The sequence below is a fragment of the Rattus rattus genome, chromosome 2 (assembly GCF_011064425.1).
Source record: "Rattus rattus isolate New Zealand chromosome 2, Rrattus_CSIRO_v1, whole genome shotgun sequence".
Taxonomy (NCBI): domain Eukaryota; kingdom Metazoa; phylum Chordata; class Mammalia; order Rodentia; family Muridae; genus Rattus; species Rattus rattus.
In genome coordinates this window covers 182,716,220-182,734,174 of record NC_046155.1, presented here as the reverse complement: position 1 = coordinate 182,734,174, position 17,955 = coordinate 182,716,220, and the positions used below count along the sequence as shown (strand labels likewise).

General features: G+C 40.4%; 1 protein-coding gene across 1 annotated transcript; it reads left to right on the top strand.

The window, feature by feature from the left end:
* The first annotated feature begins 496 nt into the window (after positions 1 to 496).
* Positions 497 to 1,426, top strand: LOC116892764 (olfactory receptor 10A3-like). The gene has a single exon (XM_032894643.1). The coding sequence runs from the start codon at positions 497 to 499 to the stop codon at positions 1,424 to 1,426; it is 930 nt and encodes a 309-aa protein (XP_032750534.1).
* Positions 1,427 to 17,955: the final 16,529 nt, after the last annotated feature.

The window sequence follows — 17,955 nt, the reverse complement described above, 5'->3', positions numbered from 1 at the left end:
GGAATTGCTTCTTCTGTCTACCATATTAAGAATGGTCTAATTTGATTCTGTTGCAACATACTCTTCAGACTAACCTCAAACTTAAGGGTATTTCACTCAGCTTTGCCTCTCACTCACATCTTGTCATAGGAGTACTAGGATTACATATTACTATATCATTTATATCAAATTCATTTTTTAATTGTGAGTTCAAAGGGTGGAACTGAAGTCAGGCTATGAGCCAAGTGCTTTCACTAGCTGAATCATTTTACCAGCCTTATTTTATAATTGTTAAATGATTTCTGAGCCAACATTGTAACTTGTCCATTTGTGTTTTAAAGATTCATTGTTACAACTTATTGATAATTCTTCAAAACTGCTAGTCTGAATCTCTGTCAAAAGAAGCATGTCTTTACAATTTCTGCCAAGAACTCCAAATTTGAACTCAGCTCCTGGTCTGTGACTTCATCTCACATGTGCTAGATCCCTAAGACCAACACAGGGTTCCACTATTGAAATGAGGAGGCAAAATCACAGCTCTACGGTTGACTTCATCCTCTTGGGATTTTCTAACTATCCTGAACTTCAAAGGCAGATGTTTGGACCTTTCCTAGTTATTTATCTGGTGACAGTGTTGGGAAATGCCATCATTATCACGATCATCTTCCTGGACCAGAGCCTGCACATCCCCATGTACCTGTTCCTGCAAAACTTATCCTTAGTGGACCTTTGTTTCAGCACAGTCATTACACCTAAAATGTTGATGGTCCTAACCACTGAGAAAGCAACCATTTCCTTTGGGGGCTGTTTTGCACAAATGTATTTCATTCTTTTCTTTGGTGTGACTGAGTGTTTTCTCCTGGGATCAATGGCTTATGACCGATTTGCTGCAATCTGCCATCCTCTATCCTACCCAGTGATTATGAATAAAAGAGTGTTTGTGAAATTAGTAATGTTCTCGTGGTTCTCAGGTACCATGATGAGTACTCTACAGAGCATATGGGTGTTTAGCTTCCCCTACTGTGGCCACAGGGAAATTAACCATCTCTTCTGTGAGACTCCTCCTGTGCTGGAACTCGCATGTGCAGACACATTCGTGTTTGAAGTCTATGCTTTCACAGGCACCATTTTCATTGTCGTGGTCCCCTTTCTGTTGATACTCTTGTCTTATACTCGAATTCTCTTTGCCATCCTGAGGATGCCATCCACTACAGGGAGGCAGAAGGCCTTTTCCACATGTGCCTCTCATCTCACCTCTGTCACCCTCTTCTATGGCACAGGCAGTATAACTTATCTCCAGCCCAAATCCAGGTACTCACCAGACACAAAGAAACTGATGTCATTGGCATATATACTACTCACCCCTCTGCTGAATCCACTCATCTACAGCCTGAGGAACAAGGAGATGAAAAGGGTTGTGTTGAAATTATGGCAAAAGAAAAAGTAACTTTACACACAGATTGATTTTTTGAGGAACTTGTTTTATCATGCTTTTGATGCCTATGGATTTTGAAGGTGGTGAAAACAAGAGTATATTTCTTGGTTAGAGTGTGTTTTATTTCTTGATTATTTCCATGTTTGAAAACATGTCACATTAATCTTCATTGTAAATACTTTACTCAATTGTTTTTAAGAGGTATATGCTTCTGAAATATAATTCACAGTTTATTGATATACTTTATGTTATTGACATACAGATTATTGCTATACCATTGCCATAAAGATGATGTCTCAATAAACATCTAGTTCCTTATATGTTCATATATTTGATGGTTTTTACTTATTTTTTTCCATTAAATAATTTATTTATTTATTCATGTTACATTCCAATCGCTGACTCCCTTACCCCCTTCACACAGTCTCTTTCCCATTCCTCCCTCCCATTCTCCACTGAGAGAGTGGCACCTCCCCTGGGTATCTCAACCCTGGCGCTTCAAGTCACCGCAGAGCTAGGTGCATCCCTTCCACTGAAGATAGAAAAGGCAGCCCAAATTAGAGGAACAGGATCCATAGACAAGATACAGCTTTAGGAACAGCCCGCTACAGTTGTTGGGGAACCTGGATGAGGACCAAGCTGCACATCTACATATGTGTGTAGGCCCTAGATCCAGTCCATGTATGCTCTTTGATTGGTGGTTCAGTCTCCAAGAGCCCCAAAGGGCCCAGGTTGGTTGACCTTGTTTGTTTTCCTGTGGAGTTCCTATCCCCCTGTGGCCCTTGATTCTTCTACCAACTCTTCCATAAGACTCTCTAAGCTCTGTCCAGTGTTTGGCTGTTGTCCTCTGTATCTGTTTCAGTCAGCTGCTGAGTGGAACCTCTCAGAGGATAGTTATATGAAGCTCCTATTTGCAAACATAACAGAATATCAGTGTTTGCCCTTGGGATGGGTCTCAAGCCGGGCCAGTTATCAGTTGGCCATTCCCTCAGACTGTTCCATCTTTGTCCCTACAGTTCTTATAAACAGGACAAATTTTGCATAAAAAGTTTTGAAAGTTAGTTGGTTTCCTTATCTCTTCACTGGTATCCTACCTGTCTACAGGAGATAACCTTTTTCGATATCATATCCCCGTTGCTTGGAGTCTCAGCTAAAGGCTAAAGTTACCCCCATAGACTTCTGCTAGCACCCCCAATCCTAGGTCTCTAGGATATACTAGAGATGTCCCCTACCCCCAACCCTGCCAGCCACCGATTTCCATTCATTCTTGGTGATTTTATTTTTATGTGATACATTCTTCAAGGATGATTAAGGACATGAATTATTTTGTATTTATACACTTTAGTAGGTGTTATAGATGCTGGCTAAGCTGGTGCATTCTTTTAATCCCAGCACTGTCAAGTTCAATGCAGGAAAACCCAAAACTCCAGATAAGCCTGGGCTACATGTGTTCCAGAGCACTGTGAGCTATATACAAAATGAGGATCATCCTGAGAATACAAAGGCTAAGGATACCACTCAGTGATAAGTAGAATGCTTGCTTAATCCCAGTGTCTAGTGAATATTAAGAACAAGCAAAGAAATATTAGAGCAGAATTGCTGTACACATGTACATGGTTACTTAATACTGTTGTAAAGTCCCACTGAGCATCTCTCCTGTCTAAAGCATCAGGAGATCAAAAACATGGTGAAATTTTTCTAGAGAGCAAATCCATTCCAAGAAAGAGTATATGTATTTATTGGTTCTTTCCAGTTTGCACCTACATTGTGGAGTGGACCCTGGGTTCTGGCTCTCTACCCACTCAACCCTCACCCGGAGGCAACTTGAACCCCAGGAGTTCTGACATACTCAAGATCCCAAGTGAGGCCCCCAACCCATACCCCAATCCCTGGTGTATCGGACTCCCCAAGACTCAGAGGATACAGAAACCCCTACCTAATCAGAGGCATATGTTCCTTCTGTTTTGCACCTACAACAAGGAGCTGACCCTGAACTCTGATTCTCCACCCACTCTGCCCACACCCAGAGGCAGCTGGACACCTAGGAGCTCTGACACACCAGGATACCAGAATTATAGGATCAGAGAGAAAGCTGAATCCCCAGGAGCTCTGAAAAAACCAGGATCACAGGATTACAGGTTCACAGCAAGGCCAGTAAGCACAACAGATAACCATATGGCAAAAAGCAAGAACAAGAATATAAGCAACAAAAAAACAATACTACTTGGCAACACAAAAACCCAGATCCACCACCACCACAGCAAGCCCTGGATCCTGTTAAGGCTTGGTGCCCCAGTGTAGGGGAATTCCAGGGCAGGGAGGAAGAAAGGAGTGGGTAGGGGGTTGCAGAAGCACTCTCATTGAAGTAGGGGAAGGGGGATTAGATAGAGTTTGCCAGAGGGTAACCGGAAAGGGGGACAACATTTGAAATGTAAATAAAAAATATCCAATAAGAAAGAAAGACATATAAAGTATGTAGGCAAATGGGTGGAACTAGAAAATACACCGAGCAAGGTAATCTACACTGAGAAAGGCACATATAGCATGTACTCACAAGTGGACATTAGCCATAATGTACAGTATAATCATGCTACAAATTCATGGACCCAAAGAAACAAAGTAATAAGAAGCCCCAAGGAAGGATGCATAAATCCCACTCAGGTGAGAAAACAAAATGGCCATCAGATGTTGATGAAGAGAGGGAACTAGGTGACAGAATGGGTGGGGAAGGCTAAAGGTATGGAAATCAGATACAGAGACAAGAGTAAGGGAGAGCAATGGGAGTGAGAAATATAGGGTGTCACTATCTCTGTGACTAGCTAGAAACCTAGCACTGGGGATGCTCCAGGGAATATGTACAGGTGACCCTACCGAAGATTCCTACCCCTGGAGGATATGGAGACTAAAGTGGCCACCTCGTGTAGCCAGGCAGAACTTCTAATGGAGGGAGAGGGACAGCAACTCACTCACAAAACCTTCAACCCAAAATCTGTCCTGTAGGTAAGATGCCCAGGGATAAGGATGGGGCAAAGACTGAGGGAATGGCTCACCAATGACTAGCCCAACTTCAAACACACTCCATGTGAGAGAAACAACTCCTGACATTATTAATAACAGTCTGCTATGCTTACAGACAGGAAACTAGCATCACTGTCTCCTGAGATGCTTCATCCAGCAGTGGGTGGAAACAGATGTAGAAATCCACACCCAAACACCAGGCAGTGGCTGAGTCTTGTGGAAGAGTTGGTGATAGAGTTGAGCCAACCTGAGGGGTCAAGAATTCCACAAGTAGACCAAAGATCATGCAGAGGCTGGACCTAGGCTACCTGTATATTTGTAGCAGATGTACTTCTTGGTCTTCATGTGGGTCCCTTAACAATTGGAATGGAGGCTGTCTCTGACTCAGTTGCCCGCCATTGGATTTTCTTACCCTAACTACCCTGCCCAGTTGGCCTCAGTAGGACAGTATGCATTTAGTCCTGTTGTGACTAGCTGTCCTATTTCGGGGCAGGGGGGTGGGGTGGAGATCCATCTTTCAGGAAAAGTAGAGAGAATAATAGGAGAAGTGATTTGTAAGTGTGGGACTGGGAGATGTGGGATGGGTGTAAGGGATGTGAAGTTAATAAATAAATTAATAAAAAAGTATACAACAACATATTTACCAACCTAGAACTCTCACTACACTAAGTATGAGTATAACCTCAGACGTTAAAACTCACTGCTTAAACAAAAACAGAATCTGTTAGAAATTATCAGATCTGGGGAAATGGTTTAGTCACTGAGGTGCTTACTTTTCAAGACTGAGGACTTCACAGGAGAAATGCAAGTTCAGTGAGTAGATGGTGGAGTGTGATTGAAGCAAACACATTCAGAATGCACATGCAAATATATGTGCACATACAGATCAATACAGTTATGATATTTTTCTTACAAAATGAAGACCAGTGTATATTATATGGACCTTTACTTGATCCTATGTATGTGCAAAAAATATTTGATTAACTCATCTCATTCTTCAGCTACGTTTCAGGCTAAACAGGACATTGGCTATAAGACCAAACTATATGCTAATGTTTAAACATATTCCAAATCTTTTAAACTATATCTATCACCCAAACATGTTCTCAACACATATCTAGTGAGCTTCTGGGGATTTTGTATATGATTATTAACACAGAGAAATGAAATGCATGGGCTGAAGGGAAAGAATTAGAAACTACACAATATTTGAGCCCAAGGAGACTATATTTAATACATATTTCTCAGAGCACAAGAATTATACAGTAATCTGAGCAGATGGAATATAAGTGTCTGAGGTGGTAGACGACTAGAAGGAAAAAAGTCTTATAAACATAGCTAGGAAGGTACAAATTCCCAGTGATTAAAGGCAGAAAACACAAAACTTTGCAAGTCCAAAAGAGACTATATCCAAATATGAAGAATAGAACTAAACACACAATTCTACTATTGGCATTAGTGAATGAAAATTTCAACTCCTGAGAAAGAAAAACACTGGTTTTTTTTTTTCAAATGAGAGTCCATACCCTGAGAAGTTGACTCTACTTCACTGCAAGATCACATATACCACCACTACCACCCAAAAAAATGGCAGCAAAAATTAGTCTTGAAGGACTTAAAAGACAAAGGAAATACAGTTGGGTGGATAGTAAATGTGGGAAAAGAAAAAATTAGGGAACGGGGTGATTATGATCAAAATATCTTGTAAAAAAATAAAGACTATCAACAAAATGAAAAAAATATTACATTTTTTTAAAAGATATGACCCAAATTTTTTTCCTGACTAAAAAGAAATGCAGGGACAAAAGTACAACAGAGATTAAAGGGAAGGTCATCCATCCAGTGACTGGCCCAACTTGTCATTTATCCCATGAGCAGGCACCACACCCTGATATTATTTTTACTGATGCCATGTTGTGCTTTCAGAAAGGAGCCTAGCATGGCTGTCTTCTGAGAGGCTCTACCAGCAGCTGTCTGAGACAGCAACCAGCATCTGAGACAGACAGCCAACCATTGGACTGAAGTCAAGGACCCCTATAGAAGAATTAAAGGAAGGATTGAAGGAGCTGAAAGGGATGGTAACCCCATAGGAAGAACAACAGTGTCAACTAACCCAGATACCTAGAAGCTCCCAGAGATTAAGCCACCAACCAAAGAATATACATGGGCTGATCTGTGACACCCGGCACATACTGTACTAGAGGATTGTCTCTACTACTATTGTTTGGCCTCAGTGAAAGAGGATGTGTTTAATCCTATAGAGACTTGATGCCCCAGGGAAGGGGGATAAAGGAAGTGAGCTAGGGTTGTGTGGGAGGGTGAAGGGAGGGGTAGGGGTGATGTGAGGTGGAACCACCCTTTCAGAGGCAAAGGAGCAGGGAAGTGGGTGAAGAACTCTTGGAGGAAGGACCAGCAAGGGAGTCAACATTTGGAATGTAAATAAATGAAACAATCAAAAGAAACAAGAAAAAATATCCATATGTAAACTCATTTCCAAGTCCACAATTAAAATTTTGTATTCTGGGTTTTTCTCTTACTCTTTGAAACACAAACACTTTTTCCGGGCTGTTTGCTATTTGCATTTATCCTTTTCAGTATCTGTTTTGTGTTGCATATGTGGATAAAGCCTCATTTATTCAACCACTTTTGCCTTATTTTTATACTTTAGAAGACAAAGCAGGAAATGACTATATTATTCTATAGAGCTTTTCGTGAATATGGTCACATTCCAAATGGCTAATCTTGGACTTAGGTCCTGTGGAAATTCCATTACATGTAAAAACAAAAAGTAGGCTATGAATAAGATACTGGCAGAGAGTTTGCCTATAAATGATGCCCTGGGGTTATCCTCTGAATCACAAACACTAAAAAAAATAAAAAAATAAACAGAATGAAACATAATGTATGAGATATGTCCGTCAAGCCAATCAAATGTAATAGAACAACTAGAAGCACAAACCCTCTAGACCTAAATGGCAATAAAACATACAAACGGATGGAACTAGAAAAATATCATCCTGATTGAAGTAATACAGACACAAAAGAACCCACATGGTTTGTAGTAGGGTTAATAAAGATATTTTCCCAATCTGTAGGTTGCTGTTTTGATCCCCTGACAGTGTCCCTTGGCTTACAGAAGCTTTTGTATTGTGGGTTTTTCTCTTTTCCAAAAGGTCCCATTTATCAATTGTTGATCTTGAGGCTGGAGCCACTGGGTGTTCCTATTCAGGAAAAATTTCCCCAAGGCAATGCATGCATCCTATTTCCATTTTTCTCTTCATTGATTCCAATTAACATCTGATTTTATGTTGAGTCCTTAATCCCACTTGAACTTAGCTTTTGTGTAAGGTGATAAATATGGATCCATTTGCATTCTTCTACATTCAGTGCCAATTAATTAGCACCATTTGTCTTTTCTTTTATCCCTGTGGTTGGCTTTTTGTCAAATATCAAGTATCTATGGGTATGTGTTTATTTCTGGGTCATCAATTCTATTCCAGATTGACCTCTCTCTGTACAATACCTGCAGTTTTTTTATCTGTGCTCTGAACCACAGCTTAAAGGGTCAAGGTGGTAATTCCTCAATTTTTCAGTGTTCAAGAATTGTTTTAACTATCCTGGGTTTTTTGGAATCTAGGGATCTGCATTTGGGAGGGATGATGGTCTACCAGTCTACCTGCGATTTTTGTGTTAGTTGAAAAAAGTTTTGTTCCTTGGTTTCTATTTTCTCTAGTTTTTTCAGAGAATATATTGGTTGCATGTTGCCTGCTTTTTATGGTCTTCTATTTGACTGTGTTTTTATGGGTGAGACTTTGAGTAGTGTTGGTGTCTGATTACTGGGAGCAAAGTGATGTCTGGAGATCGGAGGCGTGAACAGGGCTAAAATGAAGCTGCTCTCCACTTTGTAATTCTTTTATTCTGGGAGACCCTGAAAGTGTGTCTGAGGCAATAGAAAGTGGTAAGGTCTACAGGAAGGCTTATGACGGTGCTTCCCACAGGTATGACCTACAATGAGCAAGTTGTCTCTCTTATGTTTATAAAACTTCAAAATACAACATGATACAATTCATTTAAGATGGTCAGAAATTGGAGTATTTGAATACATTTACTCATGAATTTAGATAACACTATTCAACAAAATAAAAGGAAATACAAATAAAACAAAATGTACAATCTAATCAGTCTGTATGTTATTGCTTTATACATTTTAGGGAGAACCATTTTGTAATTCAACAATAATAATTGGTGTGTTCTCTGAAGATGACAATTTGTCCCATTCTCAATATTCCTTGAATTTGTATCTATTTCTTTTTTCTTTTATTTTATTGGATATTTTCTTTTCAAATGTTTACTTTTCAAATGTCCCTTTCTGGGGTTTCCCTCCAGAAATCCCCTATCCCATACCCCCTCCACCTGCTTCTGAGGATGCTCCCCTATACTCACCACCCACTTCTTGCCCCACCATGGCATTCCCTACTGGGGCATAAGGCCTTCATAGGACCCAAAAGGGCCTCTCCTCCCATTGATGTCAACAAGACTATCCTCTGCATTACACATATGTTTGCGGAAGCCATGGGTATCTCAATGTGTACTCTCTTTTGGTTGAGGTTTTAATCCCTAGGAGCTCAGAGAGAGGGGGACATCTGTTGATTGACATTGTTCTTCCTGTCAGGGGTTACCAAACTTCCTTTAGCTCCTGCAGTTCTTTCTCTAACTCCTCCTTTGGGGACCCCGTTCTTAGTCCAGTGGTTGGCTATGAACATTGCCCTCTGTATTTGTCAGGCTCTGGCAGAGCCTCTCAGGAGACAGCTTTATCAGGCTCCTGTCAGCATGTACCTCTTGGCATCCACAATAGTGTCTGGGTTTGGTGGTTGTATATGGGATGGATCCCCAGGTGTGGCAGTCTTTGGATGGCCTTTCCTTCAGTCTCTGCTCCACATTTTGTCTCCGTGTTCCTCCTGTGATATTTTGTTCCCCCCTTCTATGAAGGACTGAGCTTATTATTTACACTTTGGTCTTTCTTCTTGGAAACTTCATGTGGTCTGAATTGTACCCATAAAGACATAAAATATAGTTTAATTTGTCTATGAATTTCCAATGCATTAATTTAGTAATATCTTTAATTAATAGAAAGAATTTAAGTCTAATTTGCTTCACTTTCCTAGACTAGACTTTGGATCAATATGTGATGTCTTCAGAGAAGATCAGTATGCCATAGATCAAATTCAATACACTCAAAAACATAACCTTTCTGGAATGTGAAAGACTTGCTTAGAATAGCTCTGGCTGTATTGGCTTCTCTGCTCTTACATTTATTCCTTTCATGTCTTCTTGAAACACCAAGGTACTCCATTTTATCAAGGCCAATATGGCTTTCTCAGCTGTCTTACTCATATCTGTATTTTATTTTATCTGTTCTTTGCTCTACATTGTCATCCTAGTATGGCCAGATGCATACTTTAGCAGACTACATTTACCATTATGTTTCACCCCTCTGGTGTGGCCAAGACAATTACGAGTAGTACAGGCATTCAAGATCACTGTTCCAGGAAGAAATAAGGAGGTGGCTGCTGGTGTCAAGAGGCTACATCATCATTGCTTGCAACAAAGGTTCAGGGGGGAGGTACCTTCTACTGTGTCCTGGGATGCATGGGCTCTGTTGCCCTAGCAAGTCTCATGGTACCTTTCCTGTCAGGAATCTGCCTGACACATCTAACGAAGCCCCACATGATGTTCTGAATAACTGGACCTTTCAGCCTTTTGGCCTTAGGGATCATATAATCAGGCACTTCTATACTTGATTCTTCTTCGTTTTATTATTTAATTGGTATCTGAAACTTGGCACTTGACTTTTACAAAAGAGTTCATTCGATACCTCTATTCTAGTAAAACCTTTGTCTTATTACATTCCAGGAAAATAGTTTCCATGTTGATTGTACGACAGATAGCATTTAATTAGTAAACCCATATTGATCTACAAAAAATTAAAACAGTAAATAAATAATTTTCTATGTGAGATGAAATAATTATGAATTTGAAATGATAAGACCAAGGATGTTATAACATTGTATTAACTATATCCTGTTTTTTTTTTTTAATTTTTTATTGCATTTACATTTCAAAAGTTATCCCCTATTCCTGCTTTTTTTCCACACACACCCTATCCCATCCTCCTCTACCCTGTTTCCTGTAAGGAGGATGCTCCACCTCAACCAACCTCTACTGCCTCACTGCCTAGAATTCCCACACTGGGGTATCAGCCTTCATAGAACCAAGGGCCCCTCACCTCCATTGATGTAGATAAAGCCATCCTGCTACATATGCACCTGGGTGCATGGGTCCCCTCCATGTGCTCTTCTAGGTGATTCACTGCTTCAATGCAGGGAGGCACCTTGGGGTCTGGTTGGTTAATATTATTGCTCTTCTTGTAAGTACAAACCCCTTCAGTTCCCTGAGGGTGCGATGCTCCGTGATCTGATGGTGCTGCAACATCTGCCTGTGTGGGTGGCTTTGGCCAGAGCCTTTCAGAGACAGCTATATCACGCTCCCTATCAACAAGTACTTCTTGGCATCAGCAGCCAGTAGAATGGTTTGGTGGCTGCATATGGGTTGTATCTCCATGTGAGCTGTTTCTGGATGCCCTTGCCTTCAGTCTCTCCTCCTCTTTGTCTCTCTTGTTTTCCTTTAAACATGACAGTGCTGTGTTAAATTTTTGAAAGTGCATGGGTAGCCCCATCACTCATCAGGCTGGGTCTAACCCTCTGGATATATAGATTTTCTGAGTTCTCTTTTTTTGTTGGGTATTTCAGCTAATATCATCCCTGTTGGGTTCTAGGAGCTCTTGTTTTCCTGGCATCTGGGACTTACTGGGCCTATCCCATTCCCATTCTATGCTTCACCTCTCAGTTCAATTTCTGACCCTTTTTCCCTCTCACAATCTCCTCCCACACATGGTGCTACCCTCCTTTTCCTCCCCCTCCTATCTTTCTCCCAAAATTTCTCCTCCCTCTCTCCCTCCCTCTACCTCCTTGATTATTTTTGTTCCCCTTCTAAGTAAATTGGTATTCTCCTTTGGTCTTCCTTCTTCTTGAGCTTCATATACTCTGTAGGTTGTAAGTGGGTATTCTGATATCTTTCCTATCCACTTATCAGTGATGTCTACTATGTGTGACAATTTCTTTTTGTGACAAATTTAAATTTCTGAGTTGCATCCATTTGCCTGTGGTGCACCAGAAGTCATTGTTTTTAATAGCTGAGTGAGCCACTCCGTTATATAAAATATACATTTTCTGTATACATTCCTCTGTTTAGAGGTGGGTTCATTCAGCTTCTAGCTATTAGAAATGGGACTATTATGAACATAGTGTTATATGTCGCTTGTTATATGTTGGAGAATCTTTTGGTTATATCCCAGAATGGTATAGCTGGGTCCTCAGGAAGTAGTACTGTGTACGATTTTCACAGAAGGCTATAAACTCATTTTCCACAGTGGTTGTATCAGAATTTTTGCAGTCCCACCAACAATGAAACCCTAACCTAACCCTAACCTCTTTCTCACATCCTCTTCAGTATCCTTTTCTAAAATTTGATCTTAGCCATTGAGCTGGTGTAAAAAATTAGAATCTCAGGGAATTGTTTTTGATTTACATTTCCCCCTGATGACTAAGGATGTTGAACATTTCTTTAGGTGCTGCTCAATACATTTGATTTTCCTTAGTCAAGCTCTCTGTTTAGCTGTGTTCCCCATTTTTTAATAGGGTTGTTTGGTTCTTTTGAGGTCTCTCCTTCTTAAGTTCTTTTATATATTGGATATTAGTCATCTATCGGATGTAGGTTGCTAAGATCTTTTTCCCAATCTGTGAAAACTTGCCACTTTGTCATTATGACAGTTCCTTGCCTTAAAGAGATTTTCAGTTTATGAGATCCCATTTTGTCTGCCAATTGATCTGAGAGCCTGGGCCGTTGGGTATTCTGTTTCAGAAAATTTTCCGCCTGGTGCTGATTTGTTTGATGCTCTTTCTAATTTCTCTTCTAAGAGGTTCAGTGTGTCTGGTTTTTATTTGGAAGTCAATTACTTGGACTTGAACTTTATAAAAGGAGATAATGTGTCAATTTTCCTTTTTACGTGTAGACCTGTAAGCCAGCACCATTTCTTGAATATGCTTTTTCCACTGGGTTTGCTTCATCAAAGATCAAGTGATCTTAGGTGTTCTGGGTCTTCAATTCTATTTCATTGATCTACCCTGCTGTCTCTGTACCAATACCATACTTTTATCACTATCCTCTGTGGTGGCTTGACATTAGGGATGGTGATTCCCCCAAATTCTCTTATTGATAAGAATTGTTTCTCTATCTGTGGCTTTTTAAGTTGATCAAATGAGAATTGCTCTTTCTATCTCTGTGAAGAATTGAGTTGGAATTTTGGTGGGTATTGCATTGAATCTGAAGATTGCTTTTGGTGAGATGGCCATTTTTACTATCTTAGTCCTCCCAGTTCATGAGCATGGGAGATCTTTCCATTTTCTGAGGTTTTCTTCAATTTCTTTCTTCAGAGGCTTGAGCTTCTTTTCATATAGATCTTTCACTTGCTTGGTTAGAGTCACACTAAGATCTTTTATATTATTTGTGACTACTGTGAAGGGTATCATTTCGCTACTGACTTGTTTAAGTTAATTTCATATCCAGCTACTTTGCTGAAGTTAAAATTCTCTTGTGGAATTTTGAGGGTCAATTAAGGTACTTTCATATCATCTGCAAATAGTGATATTTGGACTTCTTCCTATCCAATTTGTATCCCTTTGACCTCCTTTGGTTGCCAATCGCTCTGGCTAGAAGTTTGAGTACTAAATTGAATAAATAGGGAGAGAAAGGTCAGCCTTTTCTAATCCCTGATTTTCGTGGGATTGCTTCAAGTCTCTCTCCATTTACTTTGATGTTAGCTACTGTTTTGCTGCATGTTGCTTTTTGTTGAGGTATGGGCTTGATTTCCTGATCTTCCCAAGGCTTTTACCATGAAGGGGTGTTGAATTTTGTCTAATGAGATGATCATGCAGGTTTTTTTCTTTGAGTTTGTTTATATAGTGGATTACGTTGATGGATTTCTCTATAGTGAAGCTTCCCTGCCTCCCTGGGATGAAGCCTTCTTGATCATGGTGAATGGTCGTTTGGATGTGGTTTTGGATTTGGTTTGCAAGAATTTTATGGAGTATTTTTGCATCAATATTCATGAGGGAAACTGGTCTGAAGTTCTCTTTCTTTGGTCTTTGTGTGGTTTTGGTATCAGCATATTCATGGTTTCATAGAACGAGTTTAGGTGGTATTCCTTCTATTTCTATTTTGTTGAATAGTTTGAAGAGTATTGGTATTAGGTCTTTTTTGAAGGTCTGATAGAATTCTGCCCTAAAACCATCTGGTCTTGGGCTTTTTTTGTATTGGGAGACTTAGTACTTTTATTGAATATTTTATGCATTTACATTTCAAATGTTATCCCCTTTCCCAGTTTCCCCTCCAAAACCCCTCATTCTGTACCCTTCTCCCCCTGCTTCTATGAGGGTGCTCCCCCACCCATCCACCCACTCCTACCTCATGGTCTTGGCATTCCTCTAACTGGAGAATAGAGCCTTCACAGGACCAAGGGACCTCCCTCCCATTGATGTCAGACAATGCCATCCTCTGCTACACATGTGACTGACAGGAGCCATGCATCCCTCTTTGGTTGGTGGTTAGTCCCTGGGAGCTCTGAGGGGTCTGGTTGGTTGACATTTTTGTTCTTCCTATGGGGTTGCAAACCCCTTCAGCTCCTTCAGTCCTTTCTCTAACTCCTCCATTGAGGTCCCCACACTCAGTTCAATGATTGGCTGTGAGCATCTGCCTCTGTCTGTGTTTGTTTGGCTCTGGCATAGTCTCTTAGGAAACAGCTATAACAGGCCCCTGGCAGCAAGAACTTCTTGGAATCTGCAATTGTATCTGGATTTTGTGTCTGTATACAGGATGGATTCCCCAGGTGGGGCAGTCTCTGAATGGCCTTTCCTTCAGTTTCTGCTCCACGGTTCATCTTCGTATTTCCTTTAGACAGGAGTTACTCTGGGGTTGAAAATTTGGAGATGAGTGGGTGGCCCCACCAACCAACCTGGGGCCTTGTCTAACCTCTGGATATGGTCTATATAGGTTATCCAACCACTTTGTTGGACATTTTAGCTAATCCCATCCCTTTTGGGTCCTGGGAGGCTCTTGCTTTCCTGGTATTGGGGACTTTCTAGTAATTACCTTCAGTTCCCCATCCCCTATTGTTACACACCTCTGTTCAAATTTCCCCTCTGTATATAACTCCCATCTCCTCCCATACCTAATACTGCCCCCCTCTTCCCTCTCCCCCTCCTGTCTTCCTCCCAAGTCCCTCCCACACTCTACCTCCTGTGAGTATTTAGTTTCCCCTTCTTTTCTTATTGAATAGTTTATGTATTTACATTTCAAATGTTGTCCCCTGCCCTGGTTCCCCCTCTCTCATCCCCCTTCCCCCTGCTTCTATGAAGATGCTCCCCCTCCCATCCACCCACTCCCACCTCAGCACCCTAGCATTACCCTACAATGGAGAAAAAAACCTTCACAGGACCAAGGGCTTCTTGAACTATTGATGCCAATGTTATCCTCTGTTAGTTACATATGTGACTGGAGCCATGGGTCGCTCCATGTGTACTCTTTGTTTAGTGGTTTAGTCCCTGGGAGCTCTGGGTCATCTGGTTGGTTGATACTGTTGTTCTTCCTATGGGGTTGCAAATCCCTTCAGCTCCTTCAGTCCTTTCTCTAACTCCTCCCCTGGGGTCCCTGTACTCAGTCCAACGTTTGGCTGTAAGCATCTGCCTCTGTACTTGTCAGGCTCTGGCAGAGACTCTCAGGTGACAGCTATATCCTGCTCTTGTCAGCATGCACTCACTTCTTGGCATCCACAATAGTATCTGGGTTTGGTGACTGAATATGAGGTGAATCCCTAGGTGGGGCAGTCTCTGGGTGGCCTTTCCTTCAGTCTCTGCTCCAATCTTTGTCCCTGTATTTCCTCTAGTGAGTATTTTGTTCCCTTTTCTAAGAAGTACTGAAGCATCCACATTTTGGTCTTCCTTCTTCTTGAGCTTCATATGGTCTGTAAATTATATCTTGGGTATTCTGATCTTTTGGGCTAGTATCCACTTACCAGTGAGAGCATATCATGTGTGTTCTTTTGTGACTGGGTTACCTCACTCAGGATGCTATTTTCTAGTTCTATCCATTTGCCTATGAATTTCATGTAGTCATTGTTTTTAATAGCTGAATAGTACTCCATTGTGTTTCTCAGCCCTTCGAGATTCCTCTGTTGTGAATTCTCTGTTTAGTTCTATACCCCATGTTTTGATTGGGTTGTTTGGTTTCTTGGAAGTTAGCTTCTAGAGTTCTTTACATATTTTGGATACTAGCCCTCTAACAGATGTGGGGTTTTGAAGATTATTTGCTCAATCTGTAGGTTGCTGATTTGTCCTAGCAACTATGTACTTTGCTATACAAAAGCTTTCTAGAAACTAAGTCCTGTACAAAATGGGACCTAGTTTCATGAGGTCCCATTTATTAATTCTTGATCTGAGTGCCTATGCCACTGGAGTTCTCTTTAGGAAATTCTCCCCGTGCCCATGAGTTCAAGGTTCTTTCCCACTTTCTCTTCGGTTAGATTCAGTGTACCTGGTTTTATGTTGAGGTCCTTGATCCACTTGAACTTGAACTTTGTGCAAGGTGACACATATGGATATTTTCATTTTTCCACATACTGACTGACAGTTAGATCAGCACCATTTATTGAAGATGCTTTCTTTTTTCTATTGTATATTTTTGGCTTCTTTGTCAAAGATCAGTGTCCATAAGTGTGTGGGTGTGGTTTTTCAATTCTATTGCATTGACCAACCTGTCTGTCTCTGTACCAATATCATGCAGTTTATATCACTATTGCTCTGTAGTATGTCTTGGGGTCAGGGATGATGATTCCCCCAGAAGGTCTTTTATTGTTAAGAGTTGTTTTGGCTGTCCTGGAGGTTTTTGTCATATAAAATTGAGAATTGCTCTTTCCATGCCTATGAGGAATTGTGTTGGAGTTTTGATAGAGATTGCACTGAATCTATAGATTGCTTTTGATAAGATGGCCACTTTAACTATGTTAATCCTTCCTGTCCATGAACATAGGGGATTTTCCATCTTCTGAGATCTTCTTTGATTTTCTTTTTCAGGGATTTGAACATGTTGTACATATGTTTCATTTGCTTGGTAAGAGTTAAACCAAAATAATTTATACTATTTGTGGCTGTTTTGAAGGTTGTTCTTTCCCTAATTTCTTTCTCGGCCTGTTTATCATCAATGTAAAGGAAGGCTACTGATTTGCATGAGATAATTTTATATGCAGCCATGTTGCTGAAGTTGTTTATCAGCTGTAGGAGTTCTTTGGTAAAATTCTGGAGGTCATTTATATATACTATCATGTCATCTGCAAATAGTGATACTTTGACTTCGTTCTTTCCAGTTTATATCACCTTGGTTTCCATTTGTTGTCTAATTTCTTTGCCTAAAATAGATAGGGAAAGAGTAGGCAACCTTGTCATGTCCCTGATTTTAGTGAAATTGTTTCTGGTATCCATTTAATTTGATATTACCTGGTGGTATGCTCTATGTTGCATTTACTATGTTTAGGTATGTGCCATGAATACCTGAACACTCCAAGACATTTTTATTACTATTGGATACTTCTTTATTTACATTTCAAAAGTTATTCCCTTGCCCAGTTTCTGTCCATAAGCCCCCTTTCACCTCCATTGTTCAACTTCCATGTATATGTGGGCTTTCTGTGGTTATTGCTGTTATTGAAGACCAGTCTTATTCTGTGGTAAACTGATAGGATGCATGGAATTATTTCTCTTCCTGTATCTGTGAAGGCCTGTTTTGTGACTGATTATATGGTCAATTTTGGAGAAGGTATCATGAGGTACTGAGAAGAATGTATATCCTTTTCTTTAAGGTGAAATGTTCTATAAATATCTGTTAAGTCCATTTGCTTCAAAACTTCTGTTAGTTTCTCTGTGTCTCTGTTTAATTTTTCCATGATCTGACCATTGATGAGAGTAGGGTACTGAAATCTCCTACTGTTATTGTGTGAGGTACAATGTGTGGTTTGAGCTTTAGTAAGGTTTCTTTTATGAGTATAGATGCCCCTGCATTTGGAGCATAATATTTAGGATTGAGAGTTCATCTTGATGAATTTTTCCTATGATAAATATGAAGTTTTTCCTTATCTTTTTTGATGAATTTGGTTGAAAGTCAATTTTATTCCATATTAGAATGGCTATTCCAGCTTGTTCCTTCGAATCATTTGCTCTGAAAGTTGTTTTCCAGCCTTTTACTCTGAGGTAGTGTCTGTCTTTGCCTCTGAGGTGTGTTTCCTGTATGCAGCAAAATGATGGGTCCTCTTTATGTATCTAGTCTTTTAGTCTACGTCTTTTTACTGGGGTGTTGAG

Bases quoted from the DNA above. Each gene is read 5' to 3' on its own strand.
- LOC116892764 (XM_032894643.1), top strand. From the start codon at position 497: ATGAGGAGGCAAAATCACAGCTCTACGGTTGACTTCATCCTCTTGGGA.